This window comes from Sinohyriopsis cumingii, chromosome 17 (assembly GCF_028554795.1).
Source record: "Sinohyriopsis cumingii isolate HCF-2022 chromosome 17, ASM2855479v2, whole genome shotgun sequence".
In the NCBI taxonomy this organism is placed as follows: Eukaryota; Metazoa; Mollusca; class Bivalvia; order Unionida; family Unionidae; genus Sinohyriopsis; species Sinohyriopsis cumingii.
Window position 1 is genome coordinate 39988470 of NC_142977.1, and position 21231 is coordinate 40009700.

A 21231-nucleotide genomic window follows, 5' to 3' on the forward strand; every position below is an offset into this window, starting at 1 on the left:
ACTGCCATTAACGCAGTTACATTTGCAAACGCCGTCCTCAGCCGCCAATAATGATGGAATGGCCACGAGGAATGGAACTATTCCAACGGTCTTTTGCATTTATGTCACCTCTGACTTAGATAACTTCGATGTCACTGAAAGGGTTTTCTTTGTTGTTGTTGTTGTAGGGTTTAACGCCATTTTCAGAACAAGAATGGCTATACATGGATGCCAGCATAAATGGTGGAGGGAAAACCCTGAAAAATACAGGGAAGAACCACTGACCCACGAGAAGCTACTGGCATGCTTTCTCTCCTACCCACGTTAGCCGATCCTGAGACTCGCACCCACGCAGACAGTGATGAGACGTCAGTGATCCGTAACGCTTTAGACCACTCGACCATTCGGAGCCCCTTTGTGTGTTTGTTTTTCCACATTAAGTTGATCAAATTGTGTTAACCAAAGATTAACTTCGTGATAGGACATTATTAGTTGAAAATGTGTCAGGTTCAGTAACCAGTTCGAAAAAAAGTATCTTTTTTCCCCACTGGTGCGTCAATATCCCTCATTTGGTCAGCTACGCCTTCCAACAGCAAAATATTATCAGGAAGAATCGCAGTAATGCATCTGTAATTATTGACAGCAAACGGATTGGTAACACGTGCATAAAGTGTGCATGTCTATCAAAGACTGTTTGACCGTGTACAGATGTTCCAATGAAGAGAAAGAAATCTTGTACAACCCAATGAAGACTTCTTCGGAAATATGCAGACTCGTGTCAATTTTGTTATGCCGGTTCACGAATGACTACAGTTTGTGATATGCACGTGCGACATGATTATTATCGAAGTCAGGAATAATTTTTTTAGTGGGTTCCTAATAACCATTTAACTGCAGAGAAATTTCAGACATCTCCTAGTTTTATCAATTTTCACGCCTCATCTGCTTTAATAAAAATATTCTTAATATGATTTCTTACTTTTTCTTGTTAAATGCCATAATCACGCGTTGACAGGGTAGGCAGTAATTTAAATGAATATCCAGTTGTACCTTATTTTATTCATATGATAATCATTTCGGTCCGCTGCTACTGTTAGTACGGTTTCATCCCGGTTGAGTGGTCTGTAATGAATGGCGTTAATGGGATTTTTAAAAATCCACTCACAACCTTTTTCTGTAAATAATTGCTGCGGAGATTCCGTCCTTGACTTACACGTGAGTGGCGATGGCTTTAGAATATTCACAAGTGTTTTTTCTAACGTCATCGTCAAGTACCTTGTGCCTATTTCATTTACACCAATGGTCTCTATCATGTCCTCGCTGTCCTCTTTGGTTTCATCTAAGTCTTCTTCGATTTTCTCCTTATTTTATGGCAAGCATCCGATGTCTCTGCGGTTATGGTCGTCGCTTTCTTAATGTCTTTGACAAGTTTGACTGTGTTAACAACAGGACCAGGTTCTTCTTCTGTTCCCGTCATGGCTATCGTGGTTTCTGAAACTTTCTTTACCTGTTCTTGGCTACAATTTCTTTTGTTTGTGGGATGTAACAGGTCAGTCGGCGGCGATGTCGCTATCGCTATAGGAGAATACCAAGCTGTCTGGAATACAATGTAGCCAATATCGTGGTGAAAAGCACATCCCCAAAGACCATTACTTTGGGACTGGAACACTGCTTGATGTAACACCATCCAAAGCCTGGAGAGGCGCATATAAATCGTATCAATGCTTAATGTTACTGACATAATCTAGAGTGCCTAGCATCATGTGATGTCGCGCACCTTAACGTGCAGATAATAAATTTCATCCATGACTTAAATGCAATTAATCCTACACTCGAAGACAAATTTCCAGATATATCATCAAAGGAGGTGTGAAGACTAAGATTGCACTAGGTGCGGACAGAGTCCACCCGCTGTAAGTAAAATCAAAGATATAATAAGCAAACAAACATTAATTAGAAAAGTGTAGTTTCCTAGCGGATTTTGTCCGCAAATTCTGAAATCTTTGCTGGTATTGGATTATTTGACATTAGGGCACTTAACGAAGTTCATCAGACTGATCTTTTGTTTCTTCCATATGATCAGGTACGTGGACAACAAAGTCGTCACACATATACAAGTATGCGGGAACCAAAATAAGTGTTGCCAGCAGATATGAAGAATCTGAGCCGTTGACGTCTACTGATTTAGCAAGTGTTGCAGATGCGCTTAAACTTATGTATGGACTTTCACCACTAAAATGTCCGCGGCTGTTACAGGTGAATCCGGGTAAACGATATTTTGGAACCGTTAGTGCGTTCTTAAAACATAATGTGCTTGCGTGTGTTGGGCATGTTAGCATACATCGCGATCAAGCCATTGTGGAACGATTTAACGTACACTTGCGTAACGATTATTCGAACATCAGTACGTACAGGATGATGTCTCGGATCCAGATTGCTCGGTCCCAGGTTCGGAGTGCTAGCACTCTAGAGCGATCTTGCGAGTGGTCACTCATACAAGGACTAAATAATGAAATCACATCGTGATTGAGACAAAAAAACTGCTGTAGCAGATCGGCAGAATGTCACCGTTACGCAAAAATCAGGAACAATATCGTTTGTTATCTGTATGCATCTTTGGAGTTAGAAGACGGACAATGTCCGACTGCTGACCAGGTATAGTCAGTAGATGTATCAGTCTCGGAGTGGATTTATTTTTCAGGACAGCTAGCACGATACCATCTAGCTCCATATAGTGAACGAGCAGCAAAGCGTCCACCAAGCAGAGCATTTGTGCGAGAGGAATTGCAAGTCATCCCCCCAGAGACTTTGTATCAAGCGGAGACAAATGCGTATTGGTGCAATGATACACGGTTATGCGATGTTTCTTTGATCGGATCCGATTTGCGTTGTGTGTGAATTCGTGTCGCTCACTCAAACATTCCACGTCTTCCAGATACATATCGTTTTTGAGATCTGTTGCAACAACAAAAAGGTAGCTTATTTCATATGTTTGATGTTTTTTGAGCCACCAAGCACAATTTAATACATATTGGGGCGCAGGACGCGTATTACTCGATAGGCTTACCCGAGCACTCATCTTTCAATTTTCCTACGACCTTCTTGAGCGTGTTAGAAAATGATCATTTGGATACTCGCTGGTTCATTTTCTGGACTTGGTTCAGCCATGTTCACGTACACTTCATAGGTTGTTATTTGGATCGACTACCGGTCTGTATAAGTGTACCACATATTGATGTTGTTAGCGTACCGGCGTTTGACGTCGTATTTGTAAAATTCGTACATGAGCAGTTTTGACAAGTCTAGTACTTACGCGCCAACATAGGCTGGCTTTGCCAACTTGACCTTGACTTTCTCGCTGTGGACGACTTATGAATCTGCCGTCAAATATTTTGCGTGACTACAATGACGCGTCTGTAATAAATAGGTTTAGTCTGTATTGTTCAATATCAACAAAGGATTCTACATAGTCTTACAAATACAGTATTGTTCATCAGTTTGACGTATTTTTTTCAAATTCGTTCATGGATTCTTTGCGCAGATCCTATTCATCTGTATATAAGGTACCATCCAGTCACGCTGGCCAAATACAAACACCGGTGGACTTTGTGTGCATTCTGAGTCGTCAATACAACTGCACGTTTCATACCAGGACTACATAGTTATTTTTAATTCGAAGATTTTTGACAAGTTTAGTGCATTCAGTACATTTACGTTTAGATTCGTTTGAGAGTCCACACTGATACGTGGACAAGCATCTGCGTGGCACGATCAACGCGTCTGGAGAAACTGGATAATCGTTATGGGTGAAGCTCGCCTATATACTTCAGATCAGCTTCAATGAAGTATCCTAACTGCTGTCGCTGTCGTACTCATGTGCGTATTTGCAAATGTCAATATGTTCAGGATAAATCTATTCAAACCCACCAACACGCTTGGGCAGCATCAATTCTCTACCCGTTGTAGTTGTGGGTGTGAAAATACGTGATGTAACTGTATGGGACAGTCGGTCATATCCATCCACATTTGGTTTGTTAACTCTAGCTCACCATCGATATACCGCCAAGAATATCATGTTCAGTAAACATATGCTAATCAGTATCATTGAGCAGTTCCAATTCCACCTTGGTTTTTGACAACAGCGCATACCAGGCCATTCCTGGTGGCGAAATGCCTCAGATACATCCAGTAGCTCATCCGTATGCAGAGACAGATCATGATAGTCTCCAAGGTTTTGACAACCAAACGATGATCAGTCATTGTTTGCATGTCATTGTCTCAAAATTACATAATATCTGTTGAGCAGATCGTATTTGTTTTTACAGTTTCTTTTTGGTTTCTTGTTTGCAGTATAGGTAGACCAATCGATTAACCATTTTTGTTACTCAGCATATTTTATCTTTTTGTCCACTTTCATACGTTCTCTAAATTGATAAATGTTTGTGTAAGCATCTGGACTTATGTGTGGCGATAGGAATATCTCAGATAGTATTCTATATCAGTCACTGATTTAAAACCATTATCATATTTTAATATTTTGTCGTCGAAAATGGGGTTGAGGGGGCTTGAATGAAAACCATCATTCAGCATTTTTCGTGCAACTGGTCTCTTGTGACTACTGACTAGTACTTTTAGCTTATTGCAGTCAGCATTTTTCTTCACCTTGATCCGCAATGTTTTCATCCCTTGATTCGGTACTCCTACTCCCAGGCGTCGATTAGCTCTGATATGGTGGTGGGGGTTGTGGGGATAACGGTTGTGGCCGTAGTCCAGACCATCAACGGTCTTCAGTATGTTGACTCCCACTGATGGATAGCCATGTAATGTCAGAGTCAGTTCCCTGTCCTTCTATCCAATAGAATTCATTTCACTTCACTGCTTGCTCTATGGTGTGATCGGTAAAGAAAAAAAGAAGAGTCTGGACTATAGATTGAGTTTTGAACATTCACTTCAAGCGATATATCTGACCAAATCTATGTTTAGTATTGTTGTTGTTATTATTATTATTAGTAGAATTATTAGTATTGTTATTGAATATGATGATAGTCTAAATTAAATTATATAAAGTACAAATATTATTATATCTAAAGATTAACGTCGAGTACCAAAATTTCAGTAGGTAATTTACTATTCCGTGTTTCCCGTGGTAACTGTTTTCCCACACCGTTGCAAACACTCGTTTTGATCAGTAAAAAGTGAGAGAAAACACTACAAATATACAATGACCAGGTTTCGTCTCCAAGTCAACATATAACAACAGACGCGGTTTATTTGCATTGATAGCCAGCAACGGCCTTAGGAAACGCGGGGCCCGATTTTGATCATTTTGGCAGGCCCCCTGGATTTACGCGCGTGGCGCCAGTGAGCACGGCATATGGAAATAAACTTTTAATCAAGTTTTATATGATACTGAACTTCAGATTTTCTTCCATAGCTTTAAAAATATTTTTTCTCTATCGATATGGTTTTTTTTTTAAATTACTACCGCGCGGGACACCTGTGAGCGCGGGGCCCGATTGGGTCAAATCGGCCCAATCGGCCTAAAGCCGGACAGGTTGGGAGTATGGTAGTAGGTGTTGACAATCGTTTCCTTTTTTAATTTACAAAATGCCTTTACCGGACATACACCCATGAGATAACGCATTAAAGTTATCAATCGAAATTACATATTATATCTATTATATTAGTTGACTGAGTGCTTCGGTGGCATAAGTGGTCTGAGCTTCCACCTCGAATGCAGGAGGACTCGGGTTCGAACCTCGGCCGAGTCACACCAAAGACTGAAAATGGTAATGGTACTATCGGCTGCCACGCTCTGCGCTCAGCAATAATGTTAAATCTACCTCACATCCCCAAAATAGCGGAGATTATTTTTTTGTTCGTCAAGCCCCTCTCCGCATTAAATGGTCGGCTCTTGACATGTAGTCTGTTCTACTTGTTTAGTCCATTTGACCAAGTAGTTCCTCTTAAAACTGTTATGCTGTGTTTATTATTTCAAAACTTTTTATTTATAACACAGCTGTCGAATGGCTTATTTTCCAGTGGTTAAAACATTAATGACTTCCGGCCATGAAAGTTTCCACGGGACGCAAGTTTGCGCAACAAACTTCGAATCTGGAACCTGGCTCAGGTACTTAAAAAAGGAACCAGTCTAATTCATGATACTGTCTACGAAGAATTCAGAGGTATGCCAATTACATCAGGAACGAAAATGGCGATAACCTGAGGAATAACTTTGGCCTCATATTGAGACCAAAAAGCTCGTCAAATATGAGCTCTGCGGCTCAAATACTTAGGTAATCGAAGGAAGGAAAGATTATTCAATTATTTTGCAAATAACAAACCATTTATCTATCTTTTGAACATGAATTCTTTACGACGAGACCAACTCCGACTGATTTGTTTTCTTGTGTACTGCCAGTACCCTTGAAACGACGAGTTGAAACATGGTTCCAGTGAATAATGTTATAGCTAGCATAGTATGTGTGTGTGTGTGTGAGTGTTTTGTTTCATGTTTGACATTAAAAATATGTTCTTATGCGAATCATTTTATAACTTTAACTGAATTAAACATCCCTATTATTTTCGTTTTTGTATAAAGGCAGTTGATAATGGGTAATTCGGTACAGTTAGGGGGGAATAGTAAAGAAATGGCTATAAAGTCTACTAATAGTGATGTCTCATTTTCCTCAGTAAAGCATCCTTTAACACTTAGTTACTTTGTGAAAGAAAAACTGCAATTAAAAATGTCAATAAGTACCATTTTGTCAACAGATTTGAAGCTGTGTACATCAATATGGATTTTGTATGCAGTGAAATAGAAACATCAGTGACAGTTTTCAGTAATCCATTCAGTGGCAAGGAGACGTTAATTTTATTAACAAATTTAAAATTAAACATACAATACACAAGTAGCAAATTACAGAAAGCCATGCATCTGTGGTAGAAATGAATATGTCAGTGCTGTTGTCCATAATAGACTTAATTTAGTGTTTGTAATTGATGTCCTTGTTTTACTAGAAAATCATTGAGTATAATTATATAATAGTGGACTTGCACTACATCACATGGAACTTACATATTTATGGTGGACACTCTGGAATGCTCTTTTTAATTTGTACAAAATGTTTTTTATATTCATAGACTTGCCAACAAAACCACGTAGTTATATAGTTACACCACTCCTTGATAACTTGTACCCTGATAACTCACAAACCCACTTATAACATGGGGTCAGGTTTGGATCCCATTTTTTTAAACCAGAAAATACCCCCAAAATTTATCCCTATTTCTTGAACTGTGAAAAAAATTGTGATCAAAATTGGTAGCTGAAACATTGATATATCGCTTGTTTTATGGTCGAAAAACAGTAGATATGATCTGGAAACTTTCATTAACATTTCGAAATTGTCAACTTTTAATAAGAAGTCATATAATTTGTTACATTTTCTTTCCAAACGGCATTTTTAATACACCGTAATTAAAGATATTCAAGGAAATTTTGATCAATGAAAATGTCACTTATGCCTAGTGTAGGCAGTACATTAATATTTAAGTGCCAATTAAATAGTTTTTATTAAGTGAAATTTGTGTTTTAATTCTGTCTTTTATTTTTACTTAAGCATAATCATAATAAATGCAATGTGTATTTAAACATAAAATGTCTACTGTAACAGCTGTGTCTGCCAGTGTTTCTCTGAGAAAGTAATGCCAACTGTGTTTTGATAACTGACTTGCAGAAGTATTTGTTGCATTGTTGCACTGAATTAAAAGCTGGCCTCTTTTGTTTTAGCACGCTAATTATGTCTTTTGAGGTGGAATAAAAGAAAAGTTAAAAAGCAAGTAAATCCAAAATACTTAAAATCTAGTGGCCCCAGTAGTATGTCAGGTAAACTCACTTCAGATGATCGAGCAAACACTTATAAATGTTGTTGTGTATGTAACATAATTAAATAACCTTAAATTAACCTACTCATTCATAACTGGAATCAAAGATAACAAGGCAGCAAAGAAAAACGAATGCTTCATAAAATAAAGACCTTGATTTCACAGATACGGATCATTTTGGACAAGCAAGTTTCAGAGAATTCTTGAACTGGCACTTAGAGATATCCTCAAGGATGATAAGAAATTTCATTATTACTCCCAATGAAATCATGACATCAATTTTGTACTAATTGAACAATACAAAAATTGAGTTTTGACATAGACGATTGTCTCAACGAAATAAATGTGGCATGTTTTTGAATAAAAGGAATCTTGTTTGGTGGTGTATCCACAGTTAGTCTATTTCCCTGCTCTATGGACTACTGATATGGCAGGATAATATTAAAAACCACTATGGGAACTAGACTCATCAAGAAAACAAAAAGCAGTGACGTAATGCACAGATATTTTCACATACACACGATGATTGTAACTTCATTAGAAAAAGCGCATTATTAAAAATGATTGTAAAATGAGGATTCAGTCAATAAACAGCCCAGTTCCCATAATGCCAATCCCCCCCATGGTTTTCTCGATGTCAAAGTGATTTGTTTTTTTTTTTAGGTCCCTCGTTAACTTGTGCCTCGCTTCTAATGCGGTCTATGTTTGTGGACCCTGTTGTGCGCGAGTTATCGAGTGAGAGGTGTATATAAGAAAGCTTGCCAGTAGCTTCCTGTGGATTGGTGGTCCCTGGGTTCTTCCACTACCATTTATACTGGCTGCCATGTATAGCCTATTATGCACTGAGAAATGGTATTAAACCCAAAAGAACAACTGGACTGCAGCATAAATTCAGAACTGACTTGTTTATGGATTATGCCATTGCAATTTGCTTTAACTCTTTTTGTATATTGGCTGCACATATATATATATATATATATATATATATATATATATGCCTTGCCTCCATAGTGACTAATAAATCCCATTGCACACCAGCTATCTGCCATGGCAGATATATCTGCTTGCCTGCTATGTGGTTTAGACCTTAGTGATGGATAGATCTGCTTTGTATGTCATGTGATCTAGTTTGTCAGTGAGATTGATGATATTTATTTAGGAAGTGACATTGAATTATCATCTTAGTGCACTTTATCAGATATCAAGATAGAATCAGATGATAAAGAATAAAGACGCAGTTAACATAAGAGAGCCACATGCAACACACTGAGTTCACTGAATGTTTTGGTCCTAATCTCATTTTGGATGACAGGGAAAAGGTGATAGATTTCTTGTTTAAATTGTTTCCCTAGGTATTAAATGAAAGAAATGTGGCTGAAACAAATGACTAGTGAGCAAAGTTTATGAAAGAGAAGCCCGACAGTGTTTAAAAGAAAAGAGTATGAGGTGTCGTGATGTTTGTATTAAGTGTTAAGAAATAACTGCTTTTACAAATATCACCAACAGCAACTTAAGAACTGGTTGAAAACAGTGACCAATAAACATTTGTAAATAATAATGTGTACAAATCTAACTTCGTATAAAATAGTGAGACAAATTATTGTATTACAAATAGAGTATGTTCTGTGTTCAATTCATGGATTTTTTCATCAGTCTTTTAAATGTCAGTGGGATACAAGAATCACACAAAATGTAGTTATAGCTTTTATATATGCATGGCTTTAGTATATAAAACATTTATGAGGAAAATAGCTAAATTTATTTGATCTACATCTCCAAATCATAAAATAAAATAATAGTAGTGACCTCAGCAGCCAGCCAGATCAATGAGCTACTATAGCAGCACTAGTATCAGTAATGTGTGTGATTTGGATTTTTAACATAGCTTTAACAATTTTTCAGTCATATTGGTACGATGTCTGCAGTGTGACAGTTTATAGTGATGTCTAGCACTGGGGCATCATGCCGCAGATATGTAGCATGGTGTCCCACCCAGTTACATTATCCTGACACCAGGCCAACCAATCCTAACACTAACCTCTTAATGCTGAGCGCCAAGCGAGGCAGCTGCTAATACCATTTTTGTAAGTCTTTGGTATGACTCGGCCAGGGATTGAGCCCACGACCTTCCGCTTCCAAGGCAGACGCTCTAACCACTAGGCCACCGGAGCGGTCTAGTACCAGTAATACAGTGATAATGTGAAATAATTGGCAAAATTGAATACAGGTCATATTGTTGCCCAGATAAGAGAAAAAATAATTCCAAGCAGAGATGTGCCAGTTACATCAGGATCGATGTTGTCAGTGATTTTGACCTTTTAGGCCATTTCAGGCTTCTCCTCCTGGTTACCACACTTTTGTTTTGTACTCCATGAATGTCTTAAAAACATCTCATTTCATGTCCTGACTTACATTCAGAAGGCATCATGGTGTTTCTTCAAAACAAAAAATAGTGCAATTTTCTCTTGCAAGTAAAATCATATCTAGAATAAGCGAATGGAGATGACTATGACCAAATCCATCACATTGTATTTACTGCAGTTGCAAAATAACTGCCAAAGCTACTTGCACTTGTTTCAGTGAAAAGGGAAATTATTGACTGCACCCACTCCCCTTCTACTCATTAAGAAAGGATGACTAAAATTTATGTGGTTTGGAACCTGCTTCCTCACCAATTTTGTGGTAATTTGTTTTTTTTTCCTGTTGGCATGGTCAGTCACTGATTATACATCAGTGTAAAAGTAGACATTCCAGACTTGTTCCCCATGTAATTTATATAATTTATAAGATTATTTAATAGCCACTTTTGCTTTTATCTTTTGCTTTGTATCTGTTTGGACTGAGTTTTAATGCAATGCTTCCAGTTTGTCACTTGGTCAATAAGTTACAGTTAGTTCTGATTGGTGGCTGTTGTTTTGCCCGGAACAAAGAATAATCATTATAACTATAGAAAACTTGCAGAACCTAAAGCATTACAAAAAGAGCATGACCTCTCTCTTTCTCTCTCTCTCTCTCTCTCTCTCAGTTGATTCAGCTTTCCCACAGGCAAGTGCTGTGGAAATTTTATCTTGCTTGAATATATGCTTACAGTACCATAGCAGGAGATATGTTGTGTAATGTTTGCAAACATTATTAATTGGCATTTGAAGTTTATGGTGTTAACTCTAATGCTGTGTGCAGAATCACATGATCACATGCCATTTGGAGCACAGACACTACCTTTGAACTGTGAAAAATTCTACAAAAAAACATTAAGAACAGTTTCTCAACTTTGAAGCAGGCTATGCTAGCTATGTATATGCTCCTTTAGATCGCAGACTGAAAGGGGATTCTCGGCACAGAACAATATTCATACATAGATTAGGAACAGGTTACGTTCAGAAAAAGTCAACAGGTAAATGCTTATGAAAATAGGGTGTCAGTATTGTCAGGGTTTTGATTTCAATGTAGACTGAACACAGTGGAACAGAAAGAAAGAATCCTGTATTTAAGGAGGACATTTCCCTTTCAGATAAAGTCATGGGAGCATCTCTGAAGTTCAAGTATGTCATCCGCAGTGTTCAGCAGTATGAGGCCTACTTCATATTCAGAGTTTATAACATTTCATCAGCAACTGAATAAGCCAGTTAAAAATATGAAATGTCTATAAACAAACACCATTTTACCGTTAACCAATCTGTGTACTCGATCAGTTTGCGGACTACCAGTACAGGCACTTAGTGTTTCTATAAGTATGTTTAAGATGATGGATTTAAATAAATTGTACATCGTGACTTGTTACTAGTAAATCGAATATTTTCTCAGGCCTGGTTCACTCACTCATACTGATTGATTTACTTCTTGCATATTTCAGACAAGCAGAGGCCCTAAAAGCAAGCGTGTCAGGTAAGATTTTGAGTAACACATTGATTAGATATCTTTCGTATCTTTTTAGCTAGTTGATCAGTGTTCGCATACTTGCATATATAATATTGCATAAACTTCTGAAAGATTTGGACAGGAATGGTTTGGCTTATATTGAATATGATTTGTACATTTGCAGGACAATAAGAGTTTTGATGCAACTGCTTGAAGGAGGACAAGGTTAGGAATGTGAAACAGTTGCGAATAAAAATAACAGAAAGTACAGGAATATGCAGCATTCAGCAAAGATCTGTTTTTTATATCACAAGTTTATTTTGTATTTTATAATTAATTATAGTTCTCTGTAGTTAGAGTCCCAGCTGCAAGGAGCTTGTAAGTTTTTGATTCTGAACCTTTTGTTTTCAAAATTGGATCTTCAGTTTTCTGTACAGTGGATTCTCAGTTCTTGGTAAAGTTACACTGGGTCTTTAGTACAAGTCGATACATCCAGGATCTCCAGACTTTTTGGTCTACCAAGTTTTTATTTTTTAAAAATGTTTCTTCATTTTTTTTGTCTAGTGGACTTGGTGTTCGATAAATTGGAGTTGATTTCTCTGCATCCAATAGAACTTTGAATACAGTAGAAAATCATAATGATGGGGAGTAAAAATCTTTAAACTTTCATAAAATAATTTCTCTGTTTCCATTGTGTTAGAAGACTTTTAAGTGATGCTGTTGTTTTTTTTTTAAATATATATTTTGCATTAAATAGAATCATTTTAATTTTCAGAATCAGAGTTTTGTTGAAATTGGAAAACAATTATAAGAACTAGTCTGTGTTCTGAATTAATTTTTTTCTTTTGATTGTCAGTTTTTAAGATGAATAGAAGTACCTTTTGATTGTCTTTTGTCAGTTTTTGAGTTGAACTATAAGTATTTGCAAAATATACAGTAATTAAAATAATGTTATTTACCTTTAAAGGCAGAATTACAACATTTTGACACACACACACACACACACACACATAGAGTTTGTATTTAAATATGTAGTGAAAGCTAGATTTGGAGCCCCATTTGTTGTTTCTTCTTGTCATTACTGATATCCTCACTAATTGAATGTGGAGCAAAGTAGTTTTAAAATCTTGAACTTGCTTTTTAAAATAAATTGTTTTTTGTTTTTGTTTTATGTGAGATTAATAGTTTAATGTCCCAATTGTTAACAACCTACATCATTATGTCTTTATATATGTTTCCTAAAACCAGTTATAATGTGAGTTCTTTACTTAGGATTTAAATCTTTCAGACACCTGCAAAACCATTTCTGAGACTTGGGTGGCTCGACAGAAACTTGAAGATCTGTACAAAAAGGTCCTTCTTATTGACTTGGAGTATGCACTAGACAAGAAAGCTGAACAAGATTTGTGAGTCTCATATTAATATTTTTGTTGACAGATATACACTGCTTTTACAAATACACACTGCTGATACAGTTGGCTTATGGCAGAAACCATTGAGAACCAGACTGCTGGCGACTGGAACTATTCCATCAGAGCTGCAACCAGTACAGTTATGTGTGCTGAGTAATCCAGTTAAGAATTGATACTCTATGACTGATGTGTTCACAACAAGTTGTAAATTGATTACCATTCGTAATTTGGAGAGTTTAAGGACAAATGTGGGATATTTATTTTCGTATTTTAGTTAATAAATGGATCAAAGGTGTGGATCTTTGGCATCACCGTGCTTTGTCCATCATGCATTGTCAGTCAGTATTGCTATTTTCAACTTTTCTCTCAAAACTTCCGTGTAAGTTTCTATTAAACTTTGTATAGAATATTTTTGAGGACATGTTGTATCCACATTATGTTAGGGGTGGCTCCCAAAGGAACAGTGGCTTCTATTGCAGCCAAACTGAAAACATGTTTTTGACTTCTTCTCCAGAACAGCTGTATCCCAGGGGTGCAGAAATGTTGTCAAAATCAAGTTGTCCACAGGCTAATAAAAAGTTTGCTCATCTATATAAAAGACCCACTTTATAGTTAAAAAGAATAGTGAAAGACAGGACCATTTAAATGTTTACTTTTATTTGGCTGCTTCATTTAAATGCATACAGTATGGATCTGTGACATGTAAAACATACTGGATATTTCAACTTGTCTCAGTTTTGGAATTTTATGGTCAGGGTCTACAAATCTAACAAGAATTCATTCTTGGTCTGTAACTGCTGAATCAGTTCTAAGATCTGAAAAGATGGATATGCATTAGCTCGAGATATTTATCATTGACTCTTTTAAGTATGACTTTGGCAATACCTTTGGTGAAATCTCTGCATGCAGTTCTGTTGATGCGATCAGTTCCAGGTTTTGATTTGAACCTCACAAAGAAATTCACTGACTCATAAAGATTTTCTCAGCTTTGTTATGGCATACACTGTGTTAAACAGCTTTTTGAATGCTTGTTTGGTTCACATTGCATTTATTGCATAATGGTTTCAAGGAGTCCAGCAATTGGTTCAAAACTTCAGATTCCTTGGGGAAGCCCTATCCTCCAGCCAATGAAATTTGCTCTGATGGTACCATCAAAATATGTCACCTAAAAGAGTCCTGTCAACTTCCTTTGGTTTTATTCTTAGAACCCATGGCTAGTTTCAGACCAGATCAATACATTTCAGCATACACTATGAAAATATACAACACACCCATATAGTACTCACTGACAAATATGAACTGCTGCCCTTTCAGGTTAAAGGTCATAATTTCCTTGTCCGTGGACAAGTAACTATGCAAAACTTGCTTGTCCATAAGAACAAATTTTCAACTTAGACAATCAGACAGTGGATTTCTGCATCCCTGACCCATTTTAAACAAATTTTGGTGTGAATGTTTCTTAGGACACGATCTTTACAAACTTTATTTAGAGTGATTCCTTAGCAACATTGTGATTTCATTAGCAACCGTATGGAAATATATCTTTGATATATTTCCCACTATAATACTGGAACCAGTTTTGATCAGACTTAATAAAGAATTGGGTTTTATCAGCATTGTGTCTGATGTAGCTCCTCAAACAGCGATGTGGATTCCATAGTAAAAATATGAAGAATATGTTTTCGGTTCCTTTTTATTCAATTTTGAACAAACATGGTATGAATATTTCTGTTGTATACAGTATTTCTCCAATCACATTTACATTCAAAAATCTAATCAAGCTCTCCCTGACAAATGACAAATTTCATCTTTCCCACATCTCTCTCTCTCTCTCTCTGTAAAGGAAAGAAACTTTCCCAAATTATCTCCCCATTCTACAAAATTATCAGATGTTATCCTTTAAACTGTCTTTCATGACTCTGTGGGCTTAAACCAAGTAACAGAAAGGAGAGAAAACCAACAAGTTTTTTCAAATTCAACAAATAATTTATTTCCCTTGAATATAAAGTGAAAATTTAAAAAGAACGTCATTTTGTAAATTAAATCCCAGATAGTCTTTAAAGTTCCATCACAAGTCCAGATGTATCAGGTTCCAACTGAATTCAGTGGTATTCCAAATAATTCGAATATTAAATGTGTTGTTGTGCCTGTAGTCTCAGTGTGCTATCCATCCTGGAAATACAAACCATGTTGGTTGCCTGGCCGCTAATCTAGCCTGCAAGTTCAATATTTATGGTGTATTTTGAGAATAAATGCCTCAACCTCAATCACATTACTTCCGTGCTGATGGGAATTATATATATGGACTTGGAAGCTATGCCTGATGAGGAATACCTTGATTAGTTCCCTCGCACTGATACTACAATGGAGTGGATGGAGTTCAGTTTTAAAGAAGTAATTGATGAAATTTTTCATACCTTGTCATCTTTGGAGTGTCCCTGCACTGCCATCCATTTGACTGTACTGTAAATGTTAAGGATGAGGATGGACATGCCTCATTCTGTTCATTGCTGAAGTTGGCAAAGATTAAGGAGATCTCTGACCATCAGTTGGACAAAATCCAAGGCTCAGAAGCCCAAGTTCATTCTGGAGAGCCATCTGATAGTGATCTTCTTCTGCTGCTCATGCTCTACCCACACAGACATGCAGATGTTCTGAACTTTGACAAAAACTTTTTGATGAGTAACATGTTATGAATATGGTAGCTATTTCATTGATGTTTTACTTATAGATTTTTTCATATGGCAGAGAAGATCTGGCAACAAGCACGTTGCTAGTCAACTAGCCACATTACCTTGGTGATTAACGTGGTCCATCACTCTATGGCCAGCACCCTGATGGCTTCATGTAATCTAGATTTATTGAGACAAGTCACTTTTTTCCAATTATGTCTCACTTAAGGCCATGTCTGTTACTGCCTTCCACTCGTTGCCTTTTGGTTCACAACAGCTGTTTGGTAGCCATTGAGGATGTGCTAAAGCAAGAAACACAAGAGCTGCCTCACCTCCTTACCACATGCTTCGGTTTTACACCAACATTGTGCAACCAAAATGGAGAGATGCCTATCTTAGTATACAAAATTATGTAAAAATATTTACTCATCTCAACCTTCTTTAGCTCCCTAACTTGTGAATTATCAAGCTTGATGCACACAGGGAGCTCTTTACATAATATTGCAACAGATCCTTCTCTGCCATCTCTGAACACATCTACTACAGATGGCACTAGAGGCCCATTGGCTGCCATTTTCCATTTGTCAGGTTCATTGAGTTATGATCATGACCAAAATAAAACGTATCCTGCTTCAGCAGCCAGAGACAAAAATGGCTTATGGCAGGAATTCCTTAAGAAACCTCAACCAGAGATTACAGTCTATACAAGTAACAGTTCTTATAATTAGGCATCTTTAGCCAAAGTTATGATATGATAATCCTATCTACACCTTGGCAGATCTAACAGATATTTTAGTGTCTTGTCTTGTGACGTTTGTTGGATTTCCTGAGTTGCCTCACTTAGTATGTAATGCCAGCTAACCAATAGCATGTAACAGCAGGTATTTTGTACATCCGCCGAAAATTGTGGAGGATTTTGACTTCAAAAAGATACTTTGTAAGTTTAACATTAAAAGTATGACTATGTACCAGAGGGATGCCATCATAGGAGTATTTGAGTAAAATGTGTTTGTACAAAAACGGACTGGCAGTGGAAAATTGCTTATTTATCAGTCCATTCAAGTTTTGTGTTCCCCTTGTCTTGAACATATAGGAACAGTGTTCAGATTTGAAAATCTTAATATAAGTTGGATGCTGTGGCTTGCCGTCACATCCAATTAAATTCACAGACCCGAAGCCATCTGCTCGATTTGCCAAGATGTAAATAGGATTATCTTATCAGAACATTGGATAGAGAAGATGATATCTAGGGAACCTACTTGCTGCCAAATTTCACCAAACTTTAGGAAATGAAGGCTGTATTCAACACTGTTAATTTCTGGAAAGTTCAGCCTTGTGGAATGGTGATCCTTGTGATGTTGACCACCAGACCACATTAATGACAGTACAGCCTCCTCACAGGCATAGGTTTTTTGCCTCTTGCTGGATTCGCCTGGAATTTTTCTTGGTAACAAAATACCATTAGTTTCTCATTACTGATGTATTCACATGTGCAGTATGACCATCAGTTGTGTTTCCTTCATGTTACAGAAACAATTATCCTTCTTATAAGGACTTCAGATGACAGATTTCACTTTAAGGCAACTCACAGTAAGAGGATGGATGCTCATGCATGTCCTCCTTCTATTCTGCTAACATTGTTATGATAGAATAATATTTGATGGAGAAAATATTTTTTTCTTCATTATAATGGCACTTTTTTAACACATTGCTATGTTATGCCAATTTAATGGGAGGGAGCTAGGTGCTTTAACTTAAAGACTTCTTATATTGCCAAGTTGGTCCTAATGAAAATGATGCTTATCAGGTGCCCATTATGTTTGCCACATTGGCCATAACAAAAACCTATTTATAGCCACTCCACGTAAACAGAAAGTCATATTGCCATGGGATTTTCACCAGAACAGTTCTTATGATGTCCTGTTATTCCTAATGAAAATGGCGCTGAGCTGATCTGATTTGAAAATCTTTTTATTGCTACTCCTCCTGAATGGATGGTTATGTCAACATCTGAATCTTGAAAACTTGTTATAACTGCTTCTCATACGTGGCTGGTCATATTGACATCACAATTTCAATAAAAGACTTATTATGTTTGTATATTTGATATTAATAGAAAATGTGCCAAAATGATATCAAATATGGCTACAATGACATTCGTCTTAAATATCTTCTTCTTGTTACTTTTTTAAAATGAAAAGTGACATCAACATAGGATTTTGTCACCAGAAAAAGTCTTGCGATGCCTTCTTGGTCCTTAATGAAAATGGTGCCAATCTGACATCCAGTATGTCCACCACAACATCAGATTTCAAAGTTAAGTTATTGCTGAAGAATATAAGATAGTTTCAACACTTTGCAGTTAAAAGGAAGAAATAGTCTTGTCTTGGTTCCAGGAAAGTTCTTTTCAGCAATAGTAGTGTCCATCCCTTCAAAGGATTCTTGTTATTATTATTTTTTTTATTTTATAGATGGAACCATGCTTTCAAAAATCAGATCAACAATCTACAGTCCCAAGCTAAAGATAAGCAAGTAAGTTAATCAGATGTTCTTGGGTTGCTTTCAGCACTGCATCAGAAATACAAGAAACAGAATAATTTGTATACATTGGTGTAGGTTAGAAAAATTACAGCTAATAGTTGTTGTTTTTTTCAGACATCAGAAAATCTGTTGGATGGAAATTTTCATATCCAGCACTGTTACATAATGATCATTTTTTTCTCATTCTTTGAACAAAAAAATGTGGTTGAAGTGGAAAGAAAATTGCAAATTTTGATGCAACTTTAAATGAAGCACTATGCCCATTGAAATTTATACTCCTTAAGAAAGGGCCAAAAAATTAGGTTTGCTGAAAAACATTTTAAATTACATTGAAAAACATATCAGCATTAAAAAAACAGTGGCGAAACTGTTGAGATAAATGGCAGTGCACATTTGAAACTTGATCTGTGTGATTAAACTCAAATAGAGCTATATAATTGAACACACCATGTGTTAATCTTGATCACTAAGCTGTTTGTTGCATTCAAATAAGTGTGATTTACATCTCGATGATTAAGACTCCATATGGTGGCATAAGCTTGCGTCTGCATATTTTGTGGTGTTCCCCAAATACCCCTTCAGATTTAACATGGGGAATAAAATACTCAGTTGATTAAATTCTTATCTAGGGCTCGGATAAAAATCACAACAGTAGCATTTTCATTTGAAATCCATATTCACTAAAGTTTTAATATGTTTGTGAAAATGCATGTTAGTTTGTGAAGTTGCTCAGAACGGGTCTTCAGAATCTGCACATGTAGATACAGCTCACTAATCACCACCGATTTTTCTCTGCGATAACACTCCATGATGGAGCAATAAAATACTTAAAATCACTTCTGCGCCTCGGCTGGAATGCCAATGGCATGTTCATTGTGGAGTGGCTGATCAGCATCACTGATTGACATTGGCATAGGCTGGTACACTGATGGCATCTCCACCATGAAGCGGCTAATTGGCATAACTCATTGACATTTGAACAGCCAATCATTGAAGACCATCCATGGATGGACCGAAACATCATGAGTGATTAGCTGTTAAATACCATTTCCACATCAGTTATATTTGTTTTAATCATATATATGGACAATAGAATTTTTTAAAGCCTTTTAGAAGACTTATGTGCAGACTTGATGAGAGGCCCACCTTGATGAGCTTCTATTGAACAGTGTAAATTTATCCTACTGTTTAAACTTGAAAAGTTTTCCTCAGAGGTATGGACAGTAAGATTCCAGATAGCAGCAGCTTCTGCTTATAAACATAAACAACAACAAAAACCCACAGAATTTACACTTAAATGTGAACCACATGTTTAATCCTTAAGCGGTAATTGCTCTGTTATGAGATTGAATATGCATGTACACAACTATCATCTTGTTCAATTCTGAATGCATGTGGACTGTAAGGGATTGGTCATTTAATTTTATGGGGCTAAATTATTATTTCTTTCATCACAAGATAAGTTTGTTTCAAATAAAGCAGGGAATGGCATATTGTGCTTTTTTGATACCATAAATCAGAATACAACAGTAGTTTTCAAGCGTTTACCACCACACCACCCCTTTAGAAACTTCAATGGTCTCTTCCTAATAAAGACTTGGCTTTGGCAGATATTCAGCAGACATCAAGGCAGTGACCATTGTAAACATTGTTATAAAATGTTAGAATCAGAAGGTGTCTTTCAGCTTGGGAATGGTGTGTTTCTATTACACAATTGACTTGGCACTTAATACATACAATCCAGTCGTTAGCAAGGGATGTTTTTACTGATTGACATTTGAATAGTCAGTGAATGATGACCAACCATTGAAAGACTGAAACGTCAAGCATGATTTACAATCAGTTACCATTTCAAGAATCAAGTGGTCTTAATTTCTATCAAATTCATTGTGACAATAAAATAAAAACATCTTGTATGTTCTGCACATTTAGAGAGTGTTGATTGACTTCTTTTGGAATATGTTTACACTTTTACATTATTCAAAGAAATCTGAACAAACTTGCGCACTGACTGGACGAGAGGCACACCATATAGATCTTTTCTTGAACAATGTAAATTTATCTTTAAACATGAAAGTAATCCTCAAAAGTTTTGACAGTTAAATTCCAGTTGACAGCCACTTTTGTTTTTTTTTAAAACAAACAACAAAAACATGAGCAAATTCTGAATTTATGAGTCATGTTAATACCTAGTCACGAGACTGAATATTATACTTTTGAATTTTAACTACATGTGAACTGCAAGGGACTGGCCATTTAATTTATGGGGCTGAATTGTTCTTTCTGACAGGGACATTTTTTGTTGTTTCATTGATAGCAAGATCAATTTGATTCAGATACGAACAGGAATGGCTTGGCGTCCTTTTTATCATACAAATATCAAGCTAAATCATCCTTCTGATATCCTGTGATTGGATGTCAGAAGAAATAGTACAATGTATTACTGATACCTTGTCAGGGCTGGATCAGGCCCCCACAACAGCCACTCTGCTAAAAAAATATGTACACACACAAATGTACACTTGTCATTTGAATTTTGACCATTGTTTTATCCTTGCACACAATTTTTGGGTATTATGCACACTTTGAGTAAATAGACACATAGACTTTTGCTTTGTTGCCCTATTGAGGAAAGTTAGGGTCCTTTCAAAATTTTGGAACCCCCTCCCAAACATTTGATTTGATCCAGCCCTGCTCATGCACGGGGTAACTATTGTTTGACATCATATTGTAAATGTATAACATCTGTCATTCCTTATCATTATTTTCACTGCAGGGTGTACAATATTAATGAATGATACTTAACAAAATATATAGCGAGAACTGTGACAAAAATAAGGAAATGATTGCGCCTGTACATTCCGAAAACATAGTATTGAAAA

The 21231-nt window shown here is 36.6% G+C and overlaps 1 protein-coding gene across 3 annotated transcripts in view; it reads left to right on the top strand.

Moving 5' to 3' along the window:
* The first annotated feature begins 6174 nt into the window (after positions 1-6174).
* The window catches only part of LOC149778472 (uncharacterized), a 95600-nt gene continuing 80543 nt past the window's right edge, over positions 6175-21231 (top strand). For all 3 annotated transcript variants that reach the window (XM_089939332.1, XM_089939333.1, XM_089939334.1), the window contains exons 1-4: positions 6175-6275; positions 11720-11751; positions 13013-13130; positions 18280-18340. In XM_089939332.1, the coding sequence (XP_089795458.1) occupies positions 6250-6275; positions 11720-11751; positions 13013-13130; positions 18280-18340 (237 nt within the window). In that variant the 5' untranslated portion in view covers positions 6175-6249. The remainder of the gene's footprint in view (positions 6276-11719; positions 11752-13012; positions 13131-18279; positions 18341-21231) is intronic.